This window comes from Micropterus salmoides, unplaced genomic scaffold (assembly GCF_014851395.1).
Source record: "Micropterus salmoides isolate LMB-PRFRI ecotype aquatic unplaced genomic scaffold, ASM1485139v1 Ms_hic_scaffold_14, whole genome shotgun sequence".
Lineage (NCBI taxonomy): Eukaryota > Metazoa > Chordata > Actinopteri > Centrarchiformes > Centrarchidae > Micropterus > Micropterus salmoides.
In genome coordinates, this window is record NW_024040485.1 from 19568264 (window position 1) to 19580298 (window position 12035).

Consider the following 12035-nt stretch of genomic DNA (forward strand, 5'->3'; position numbering starts at 1 on the left):
ATTTCAAACTCTTCCTTCCACCTATTTAACTCTGAATGGTAACCACACATGTTGTTTTTATCTTACTGTCTTTTCTGCATTATTAATGTTTCTTTTGTCTACTTCAATTTATAGTATGATGGTTTTGTTAGTATGCTGTGTTGCATTTTTTCCTGTCGGTCCTGTTGCATTATTTGCCAAAGCAATGGCAATAATTTAACTCAACATGTGGCTGAAAAAAGGCAGAAATCCTACAGAAATGGTAGATACTCACTACTGGAAGCTCTCACTGAATTTGGGTGACCAGGTGTTGTTCTTCGACTTGGTGGCAAATTTCCTCTTCTTGTCACTGAGGTGAGGGCCGATGATGTAGACTTCCACAAAGGGCCTGAAGCCCTGCGCCTTCCATTTTAGGTCATTAGCAGCCACCACTAAAGGATGAAAGAAAGTAGGTTAAGATAAAGGACGAAGGGAGGAGAAGACAATAACAACAGAGCACAGGATAATAAATGACAGTGTTGCAGTCTGATCTGCATTTCTTTTTTTTTTACCTTTCACACTGATCTTGTGCTCTCCATTAGGTTGGGGTAAAATGTCCACGCACATGACCACCTCGCCAACTGCATCCACTCCAGATGCTGCAAAGACACACTCAGTAAGAGGTGGATTGTGTTTTTTTGCAGTCCACAATCTAGCACAGCTGAGATATATGACAATGGGGATGCATCAGCAGATTGTGAACTAAATTTAAACATGCAGAAAAAAACACACACACAGCCCTTTAAACTTGTGAGTTCCAGCAATTTGGTCCGCACAAAACAATCTGACCCCACAAGTATAGTGGGCTCCCGTTTTTTGGACCCCATGAATATAGTAAATTCACACACACAGGTTCTCTGTGATAATCAAATGAGCAGGACTTGGCTGGGTAAAGCAGCTTTTGTGCCAGCTCTAATGCTGAGCAAATGGCAAATGCAGCAATAGCTGGTAATTTGGTCTTATCACTCAACAGATACTGAAGGAAAAAGAAAAAGGGATGAAACTTAAAGTTTTTCTCCTTTCACGACTCGTTCTTTTATTCATCGTGTCTTGCACATCCTACGCTCTCCTTCATCTCAAGTCACTGCAGCTTTTACATTGGAGCTCTCACCTGGTCAGCTGTTTAGAAAACCGTCTCTCTGCCTTCATATCTAACAAGCTTCATCTACCATAAACAGTGCATAAGTTGTGCTGTGTCTTCCTGAGTTGATTAAAAAGGAGTTCAAACACAAAAAAAACAAGAAGAAGCAAAGCGAGTCGAGGGCTAACGCTTCATTATCTTTGCTTTATGACAGTTTGATCACACTGACATCTGAGTGTAAGTATGAGCAGCTGTGGGTTTCTATGGAGGACGTGCAGGTTTTACATAACACTGCTGACGTGTACCTTTCTCTGGCGGTGTGTCTTCGTTTGCCGTGCACCTGATCCCTTTCCCTCCGTGGACTGAGAGGAGAGAGACAGAAGTCAGCATTTGAAGACAGCAAAGAAAGTGTTCGTTTCATTGTTAATATTGCGAATTAAAGCATTGATGGGTTAAATACCTACACAAATATGGCATCCTTGAGCAAGATATTTAAAAGTTTTTATTGCTCCCCTTTTTGCTCATCTAAAATCCCTCCATGGGCGTTTAAAGTTGTACAGTATATAACTAAAACCAGTAAATGTAAATAGTAGTTTTGCATTTGCGGGCATTGCTACTGTAATTCACTGAAGCAATGAATTAAACATTTTCTTCCAACACTGTAAGCAAGTTATTCTACTTGATCTCATAATCCTATTTAATTCCATAAGCTGTAGTAACAGTAAGAATAAGCAGTGGAGCTCCATGAGAGTAACTGAAAGCATTTTTGTGTGAAATTGTTTGAACCTGCTGTGTAACAGTGTGTTTGTGTGTGTGTTGCTGCTGTTTGAAGTCGTACCCTGAGCACTCTGTGAGAGGACAAACTTCCTGATGAGCTTGTCTGTGGCCTGGGTGTACAGAGACAAGGCGTAGCGCAGAGACTGCAGGTCCGGACTCTTTTCCAAGAACGTTTTCTTCAGGCCCACACCACCGGCGTGGAAGTATTGCTGCGTAACAGATACGAGATGACACATGTATTGTAGACAGACAGAGGGCAGGACACACAGAGCTCTAAGAGGAAAATGTACGAGTGTGACAAAACTGTTTAGCAGTGTGCAACAACCTCGTCACTCTGGGAGCTGTCGAGGATAGGCATGATGGTTTGAAGCTGCTTTGGTAACTCAAAACCTGCACTAATTTATAACAAACAGATAGCTGTAGTAGCAGTATGACAGATTAAAACTAACCATAACATTAAAATGCTATTGATGTTTATGCTGTTCAAAGTTACATGTTTGGATTATATAATTATTTCATAATTCTTTGATTTATATAAATATACTGTATGTAATAAGATAACATGTACACAAATGACTATAGTTAAACCTGCAAATGCTTTCTTTCCCTTACATTGAACCAATAGATCCACAGCATTCAGTAACAGAAATTCCACTGTCAGCTACAGACTCTTCCTCACCTCCACAATCTGAATTCTTGTGGATTGTCTGCTTTTATGATTTGACTTTCCTGTGGCTTTAGTGAAAATATATTTTCTAGTTTAAACAGTCTCCATCCTGGCAGAGGTTAGTGGACTGTGAAAACACAAGGGACACTTCTGAAAGTCAAGACTGTTGTCAAAGTAAGAATCAAGAGCACCAATATCCCTGCCAGCTGTTTTGTTTGTGTAACATTAGACAATACCTTAATAGTGTCCAGTGCCAGCTCTATTACTGCACACTGTTTAGGAGTTAGAGCTTTCGCCTCCTCTCGCCCCATGTGCTCCTGCAGGATGGATCGAAAAAAGGAGTCAGTCCACACCACAGTTACTGCTAAAATATACACGTTTGTCAGGTATGTTGTTGCTGCCTTCTACTTTCATCACCTTGAGTTTGGACAGCTGGCCCAACTCCTTGGCAGCGTTGAAGATCATCTGGGTGCCCTGTCACGGAGAGACGGACAGACGAGTGGGTACAGTGTGGACAGAAAGACAAGAGTGGTGTTTGAGAGATGTGTAGCTGGGGACGATTTGCAGAGTGAGAGGTGAGTTCAGGAGCTTTAGTGAGGACAGACAGCTGCTGATACAAGAAATGAGTTTGGTGAGTGAGAGGGTGGGGAGAGTAAAACTACAATGTACTAATTCTTAAATCTTTTAAATAAAGGTTCTGAACAAACAAGTTACATCTTGCAAGAGAAAGAAGGTTTAAGTGCTTTGGTGTACAGTCAGTCAGCATTGCAGGGATTCATGGGTAGGTAATGTTGTCTCTGGTGCAGCGTGCTGTCGTTTAAATCAGGCTTTTATTCACTGATATCCACACAGAAGGAGAAAGGCTACAGAGGGTGGTGTTAAGGCTCATGTTAAAAATAGTGTTTTCTCATGCTTACAGAGACTGATTGCACCCACACACCCAAACATACTTACAATAACCTAAGAAAGGAAGGAAGGGAGAGAGGATGGGGTAACGGCAGGATAGATGGGTTAATGTACAAGCACAATGGAACACAGCCAGGAAAAGCAAACTCAAAATCAGAAGCAGAGAAGAAGAAAAATGGGAAAGAAAAAAATGAGTGAATGTCTCCTTTTTTAAATTACATACCGTCTGGTCAGTAAGCGTTGGAAGCACGATAGTTTTTTCCATTGTGTTCATAACTAGTTTCCACAGCTCCTTCAGCACTCTCTTCAGGACTGTCTTCTCACAGATCTTAGCAAACAGCGACAGGCTAAAACACAAAAACACCCACATCTGTCAACTGACAAGACACGAAGGCAGCACTAAAACACATTTATTTATGGAGTGCGTGTGTCTGTAAAGGCCATGGAAACTTCAGTGAGTGCAAGTTAATTCACAAAGGTGCAAACAATAACAAATTTGTGAGAAGTTTTTGATATCAGTGTGAGAACGACACTTTTTCAGTCTCAAAACAAAACTTTTTTCCGTTTGCTTAGTTTGAGTTGTTTTTTTCAAACCATTTGTTCATTTAACAAAATATTGAATGTTGGTATAGCAAAAGCAGCTATTCAAGAAACTTTCTGATCAAGAGATATTTGATCAAAGAAGGAGTAACCAAGACTATGAATCTGACCAATGCCAACTCTTTCAGAGTTCTTAAACGGTGTTGATGTTTGATATCAAGCCATACTTACTTGCTGTCCAGGAAGTCCATGATGGGCTGCAGGACGTTGTCAGCCTCCTGAACCACGCTGCCATTGGCCGGGACGGTCTGACCTTTTACCTGGGCTAGAATGTCACCCATTTGCCTCACGTTGTCCTCGATCTGGGGCTGGAAACTGCATCACCCAACAAAAAACGACAACATGAAAAAGAGACGTTTGAAATCAGCTGGTTGCAGCATCTCTTAGTTCCACGTAGGAATCAGAGACATACCCACCTGACAGCAAAGATGCGGCTGAGGTCGTCCATTACACTGTTGAGTTTGTTCTGCAGCTCTTTCAGGAAGTCGCTAGCCTCGACATTGAGCTGGGAGAAAACAAAAGGGGGTGAATCCAGGAGCCATGTCATAACAGCACAATCACAACAATAACAGCACGTATGGAAACTCACATCTTTGCCTCCCATAGCCTCAAACATCTTCTCCAACTGAACCCTGAGCTGCTGGATGTTATTGATGATGATACATGGCTAAGGGGAGAAAGAGAAAAATTACACCACACACACACACACACACACACACACACACAGCTCTCTCCTTTTCCTCTGTCTGCTCCCAGCGTTTTATTGTAATCAATCAAGGTTAGTCCTCTTAACTTTTTTTATTGCTTCCTTGGCAAAAACACTCTTGGTGATGCAGGGCACGAGAAGCAGGAGTTTTCAGTAATTACTGCTCCTCCGGGGACTCCTGGTCTCTCTGGGAGTGCAGCCCACTTTTCCCCAAGCGTACACCACATTCAGCTAATTACACAGCCCTAATTCACATTGAAACACTGCAACCTGGGCATTTACTATTACACTGAAGAGAGGGTTTATTGTGCTGAAATGAATCAACCTGACCACATACACCAAACTGTGTCCGTCTTAAAGCTAAGATGTGATGGAGCTGAAATTAAAGTATTAAATCAGTCACTGCTGCTTATTCAGCTGACACGAATTTCTTTCTGGTACCTTGTTGTGCCAAACTTTTCTATTATGTTTATGTACTGTTATACACTTTAATGTCTTTAAAACATCTTCAACACTTACGACTTTCTCCTTCTTCACATGATTTGGAAATTCCTTTGCAATGATGTCAGCGTAAGACAGCAGGACGTTGCCGATGGTCTAGAAGAAAATGACAAGATAATGGAATAAGCGCACAATTGCAGTGAGGAATTTTAGTAGAGTGACAACTCAGGTAACGACAATCTTGTAGGTGGAAGTCACCTTTGCGAATCTCTTCATATAGTTGCCAACGATCTGAGGGTCGGGACACTCTAGTTTGCGGATGATTTCAAAGCTCTGATTGAGCTGAGAGAACACATCCACCACTGAGCACGAGAACAAAGCGTGCTCCGAGGTGACCTGGAACTGGAGAACGAGAGGAAAGACGAGAGGAAAAAGTATGAGTGTGACTTCTGTGGTGCTGAGGCTACAGCACAGTGATCTGAACACGACTAACATTGGAAGTGAAGGCTTTGACTCCCCCAACGGCCACCCGTGGAAGAAGTTCACGGCGCTGTTACCCATCAGGGATAACGATAGTGACCTCCCTCCTTCAGCTGCATGTGGCTGCAATCAAATGATTTGCAAAGAGATTCCTCTGGATGCGCTTGGGTGAGAGCCATGGAGGCGATCAGAGGTGTTATGATGGGGAGCAGGGCCCTCATTAACAGCCCAGTCATTAGCCCAGAAGTGAACAGTGTTTTGGTATGTGGCTGGGAGCGGGGACTGCTGTTTCGCTGACACAGAAAAGCAGAATCTGCCTCTGGTGACAGTAATTGGACCCAAAGGATTACTGACATATGAGCTGGGAGAATATTCAGCTGCTTTGTATCGATCCTCTTTCTGTGTGGATATGTAGGTCTGAGCAAGACTGAGAGTATCTGTGTGCTTTCTTTTTCATTTGCCTTTGGTATTGAGTCATTATTGATTGCCTTGAGGCCTTCGGCCTACTCTTCTCAGCCTGGAATATGCTGAGTCAGGAGAGATGATGTGAACTGCCTGAATTTGCATGAGAAATGCATGAATACATTTTTTTTGGGGGGAGGGGGGGTGCTGCAGGTAGGAGGTCAGATTTAAGCTTTTATCCTGTATTTTATTACCATCTCAGCAGAATTTGAGTGTTGATTTTTTAGTCAAACTTTAGTTTCACATGACCGCATGCTTCTTTCCTTTTTTCAGTACTCTTCTCTCACAAGTTTTCCAGCGCACTTTCTTTGTTAAAGGAACAGTTCGACATTTGAGAAGATCATTACTACTGTCATGTCTGTGTGGTAAATATGAAGCTACGGTAGGAGCCTGTTAGATGTTAAAAATAGAATTAGGGCATCTAAAACTAAAGATTGAAAACTAGGAGTTGTTGGGAGTAGACTTAGAGGTGTTTTTTTTATAGCATTTGCAGACATGCTAACAACAGACTGTGGTTTCATTTCACCTGTTACTTTGCTGGTAGGCAAGCATTTTACATGAGAAGGATGCAGATGAAAGCATTTACCCCGTCTTTTTTGTCCCTCTCCAGGGCTCCATGTAGAAAATCTCTGGACACTTCTTCGTTCTCATCCAACCACATGATGACAAACGGTTCGAACCAGCTGCAGAATAAGAGACGAGTAGAAACAACATGAGTCTTTGTGCCACAGTGGTAAATGTAGGAGGAAAAGTGTAGATGCTGTTTATGAAACACTTACGCTGGATATTCGGGTACATGCTTTTGGAAAGTGGGCAGCTCCTTGCAGTACTCATTATAGAGCCACTTCACCTTGAAGTGCAAGTTCATATAATCTGCGCTTTTACACAGGCGGTTCTTCTCATGCTCTGAATGTCAAAGAAGAAAGAATGAGGAAAGTCCCACTGCACCACTCTTTCTCCATATGTAGTTTACTCATAAAACAACATCTCTTACAAACACAATCCTGACACAAACGAATGACCCCCCCCCCCCGCTAATTTCCAAGCCTGTGACCTCCCGCATTCCCCACAACACACACAAAAACCTACCCTCCATGGCGTATTTCATATCTTGTGCAAACATATTCCACATGACCTCCGCGCTGATCTTGCCCACATTCAGTTCCTGGGGAAACCTATAAGAGGCAGTACTCAGGCTTAAATCCAGCTCTATCCAGTAATGGTACTCTATTATTTAACAAAATAACCCAGGCTTATTTTTATGCAACTCCCATCAGTGTTTGCTCTGTATATTTTTTTAGCTGCCACAAAAAAAAAACGCACCAGAGAAGTATTAATTATCAGTATATACACAGGTGCTGGTCATATAATTAGAATATCATCAAAAAGTTGATTTATTTCAGTAATTCCATTCAAAAAGTGAAACTTGGATATTATATTCATTCATTACACACAGACTGACATATTTCAAATGTTTATTTCATTTAATTGTGATGATTAAAACTGACAACTAATGAAAATCCCAAATTCAGTATCTCTGAAAATTATAATATAATATTATAATATATAATATACAAAAGAAGGATTTTTAGAAATGTTGGCCAACTGAAAAGTACGAACATGAAAAGTATGAGCATGTACAGCCCTCAATACTTAGTTGGGGCTCCTTTTGCCTGAATTACTGCAGCAATGCGGCGTGGCATGGAGTCGATCAGTCTGTGGCACTGCTCAGGTGTTATGAGAGCCCAGGTTGCTCTGATAGTGGCCTTCAGCTCTTCTGCATTGTTGGGTCTGGCGTATCGCATCTTCCTCTTTACAATACCCCATAGATTTTCTATAGGGTTAAGGTCAGGCCAGTTTGCTGGGAAATTAAGAACAGGGATACCATGGTCCTTAAACCAGGTACTGGTAGCTTTGGCACTGTGTGCAGGTGCCAAGTCCTGTTGGAAAATGAAATCTGCATCTCCATAAAGTTGGTCAGCAGCAGGAAGCATGAAGTGCTCTAAAACTTCCTGGTAGATGGCTGCGTTGACCTTGGACCTCAGAAAACACAGTGGACCAACACCAGCAGATGACATGGCACCCCAAACCATCACTGACTGTGGAAACTTTACACTGGACTTCAAGCAACGTGGATTCTGTGCCTCTCCTCTCTTCCTCCAGACTCTGGGACCTTGATTTCCAAAGGAAATGCAAAGTTTACTTTCATCAGAGAACATAACTTTGGACCACTCAGCAGCAGTCTAGTCCTTTTTGTCTTTAGCCCAGGCGAGACGCTTCTGACGCTGTGTCTTGTTCAAGAGTGGCTTGACACAAGGAATGCGACAGCTGAAACCCATGTCTTGCATACGTCTGTGCATGGTGGTTCTTGAAGCACTGACTCCAGCTGCAGTCCACTCTTTGTGAATCTCCCCCACATTTTTGAATGGGTTTTGTTTCACAATCCTCTCCAGGGTGCGGTTATCCCTATTGCTTGTGCACTTTTTTCTACCACATCTTTTCCTTCCTTTCGCCTCTCTATTAATGTGCTTGGACACAGAGCTCTGTGAACAGCCAGCCTCTTTAGCAATGACCTTTTGTGTCTTGCCCTCCTTGTGCAAGGTGTCAATGGTCGTCTTTTGGACAGCTGTCAAGTCAGCAGTCTTCCCCATGATTGTGTAGCCTACAGAACTAGACTGAGAGACCATTTAAAGGCCTTTGCAGGTGTTTTGAGTTAATAATCTGATTATCCGATGAGTGTGGCACCAGGTGTCTTCAGTATTGAACCTTTTCACAATATTATAATTTTCTGAGATACTGATTTTGGGGTTTTCATTAATTGTCAGTTATAATCATCAAAATTAAAAGGAATGAACACTTGAAATATATCAGTCTGTGTGGAATGAATGTATACATTATACAAGTTTCACTTTTTGAATGGAATTACTGAAATAAATCAACTTTTTGATGATATTCTAATTATATGACCAGCACCTGTATTTCATATATCATAAGTTTTAAATTGACAGTTTTAAAAAGTTTTTACAATTTTGTTATTCTTAGATATTATAAGTACATCTTCTTTATTTCCATTTCAGAATGGACAGGACACACCTTTAGGCTTGAAAAGAAACAAAGGCATTTTATTTGGCTGTTTGGCCTGTTCTCTAAATGCTCTGACACTCCCTTCTTCATACTGTTTTGCTTTACTTTGACTTTTTTTCTTTAAGCAAATCACATGCAGCTGTTACCTCATAAAGCCTCTTAAATTGCCAACACTGTCTGTGCATGCTAAATTTGAGAAATTAGACCAATGTTATGAGCAGAGACTCACTGATTGAGGCAAGGCGTGTAGGAATTTTTGTCCTCCTCTATGATAGAGACAATGAGGGTGATGAGTTTGGACCAGAAGTCCAGGTTTTTGATGCTGGGACCCTGCTCATCCGGAGGGACAGCCTTTGACTGGAGACAGAAAAGAGGTTATGGATTCAGATCTTAACAGCTGCACCCTGGCTTCATCTGCAAACACACACACACACACACACACACACACACACACACACACACACACACACACACACACACAAGCTTACAGGGTCTGTCTGATATTCCCTGTTATAGAGGTCATGGCAGTTGTTGAAAATGTACTCGTAGGTGGAGTTGAGACAGGCTTTTACGCAGTCCTTCACCACCTGGCTCGCCCTGGGGGGACTCTGCAGCTCCTGGACCTGAACACAAACGTTCGACAACATATAGTTGAATCCAATTCACCTCAGAGCTGTCAGACACACACACACTCTCGCCAGGAGGTTATCTCAGCATGAATTTAACCATAAATTCACTGAGCTGCATCAAATTGCCCCAACATAGATTAACACCCGTACACACACACACACACACACACACACACACACACACACACACACACACACACACACACAGTTTCATGACAATAGCTTCTGTTTGTATATGCTAATGCTAAGCTGAGTCTCAGTTTATGCCTCAGGCTGCTTTCTAGAAAGTACTGGAAATTTGTACCATGTTTGTGTTAATGTGAAAAATAAAAGATCTATCTTTCATTCATCCTTACCTTCATCCTGAAGAATGTGATACTAGTCAAGAGATCAACTGTGGACTTGAGGTCTTGTAGTCTTTCAGGACTGCTGGCAGGGAAGTTATTCTGGAAGCACATTCACAAAAACACTAAGTGTCTCTTCAGGTAGTAAGATTAAAGGAAATAAATATTGTCAGTGACCATGTGAAGACAAAACATATTTTTCATCTCAGTCCCAAAACAGAAAATAGGGTTCCCATACATATACACACAGATATGACACAAACAAATGTTGACCACAACAGATTGTTAACAGACAGCAATTGAGTGAGTGTGGCAGTAAATAACATCTAAATGTTTTGCATCTGTTATGATGAAGAGAAGCAGTCAGTACCCGGTACATGGACAGGTCGATCCTCAGGGAGTTGTGCAGCTGATCCAGCAGTTTGACAAACCTCTCCTTCTAAACAATAAAAAGACCAGAACAAACCACTCAGAAACACACCACAGCGGACATATTATTTGTTACCATTTGACTACACAAACCCCAAGGCCAGATCTGACGGGGCTCAGCTGTTTGGATATTTGGAGAAGTAGGCAGGGCCACATCTACAGCCCCAGAGGGACGAAGAGCTAGTCACCAAGCGATTTTCTGAAGTATAGCATTTTTCAGGCGTTTTGTAGTCACACATACGAAGAAGGGAAATATTACAAAACTCACGCCAAAGTTTGATGCAGCAAATCTGTCTGAGGCAGAAACATTGTTGGAGGACTGGGTGGTGTGGGCGTAGTAAGCGTTGATGTTGGCAAGCAGGGTGCTCATCACAGCTGGCACTCCTGGGCACATGTACTTAGATGACAAGCAAGCAAAGTGGCTGTGGGGTGGAAGAAAGAAGAACATTTAGTGCATTTACTTGCTCCTGATACCCACGTATTGGAAGAAATTATAAACTATATTTAGTCATCTAACTGTGCATGTCAAAAAGCTAAAGCCATTGTGGTGGGAAAAAAACAATGCTTTTAACGCAGGATTTGATCTTTCCTATTTAGCTTTCAAAGTTAAACATTCAGAATAATGGTTGAGAGACTGACGTCATAGCCTGGTAGATGGATTCTACTCCGTATCTCATGGCAAACTCGTCCACAATCTCCTGAGCCGTCTCCTCAAAATACACCTTCCAGGCATCGTCCCCTTTGGCATCTGGGATCTTTACTACGCCGCCATTCTGCTCCTCAGTGGTGTACTGGAACAGATGCTGAGCAAAGACAAAGGACAGGTCTGACGTTTTTGTGTCTCAGGCCATTTTTATTATTATTATTTGTAGTAGTAGTAGTAGCAGTAATTGCAACAGTAGTTAGTATTAGCTTGAAACACTTTAAGGATTTCATTTACAGATTGTAAGAAAACAAACACATCTACTGAGCCAGATAAAAAAGTGAGGCCCTACAGATCAATTTAAGAGGCCTTAGATCTTCTGTAAATATTAAAGCTTAGAAAACCAGAAGCCTTAAACTGCATCATGTAAAAGACCTTTAGGTGCCACAAAGCTACATATCATGTGTTTGACTGTGCAACCCCTTATGTGTGAAAGGAAGACTGTTTATCTATTCTAAAACACACATCCACATCAAAAAAGTCTTCAGTTTTGCACTAGTTAAAGCTGATAGAAATTTGAATGTTAAGACATGTAAAACCACACTACAAACATTCGCTAAAACGTTGTAAAACAATATCAAACTAAAAATATGCCTGATTTTAACCCACAGCTGATTGCCAAAACTGTTTCCCAGTGTTTCACAAAATTCAGGATAGGGATTCATCCACTTCATCTTCCTGTAGTGTAACAGGATTATATATAAAACT

At 41.6% G+C, this 12035-nt stretch overlaps 1 protein-coding gene across 2 annotated transcripts in view; it reads right to left on the bottom strand.

The window, feature by feature from the left end:
- The window catches only part of LOC119902924 (protein unc-13 homolog A-like), a 33695-nt gene that overhangs the window by 3257 nt on the left and 18403 nt on the right, over positions 1-12035 (bottom strand). Inside the window, exons 21-41 of one of the 2 annotated variants that reach the window (XM_038719323.1) lie at positions 11264-11427; positions 10893-11046; positions 10566-10634; positions 10208-10297; positions 9711-9845; positions 9452-9579; positions 7228-7313; positions 6918-7044; positions 6725-6821; positions 5455-5598; positions 5275-5352; positions 4639-4716; positions 4466-4554; positions 4221-4364; positions 3673-3796; positions 2961-3017; positions 2780-2860; positions 1938-2085; positions 1405-1461; positions 531-617; positions 254-410 (exon numbers count right to left, since the gene is read on the bottom strand). In XM_038719323.1, the coding sequence (XP_038575251.1) occupies positions 254-410; positions 531-617; positions 1405-1461; positions 1938-2085; positions 2780-2860; positions 2961-3017; positions 3673-3796; positions 4221-4364; positions 4466-4554; positions 4639-4716; positions 5275-5352; positions 5455-5598; positions 6725-6821; positions 6918-7044; positions 7228-7313; positions 9452-9579; positions 9711-9845; positions 10208-10297; positions 10566-10634; positions 10893-11046; positions 11264-11427 (2294 nt within the window). Of the gene's footprint in view, positions 1-253; positions 411-530; positions 618-1404; positions 1462-1937; positions 2086-2779; positions 2861-2960; positions 3018-3672; positions 3797-4220; positions 4365-4465; positions 4717-5274; positions 5353-5454; positions 5599-6724; positions 6822-6917; positions 7045-7227; positions 7314-9451; positions 9580-9710; positions 9846-10207; positions 10298-10565; positions 10635-10892; positions 11047-11263; positions 11428-12035 lie in introns of both variants that reach the window. The other variant, XM_038719322.1, reaches the window with a different exon arrangement.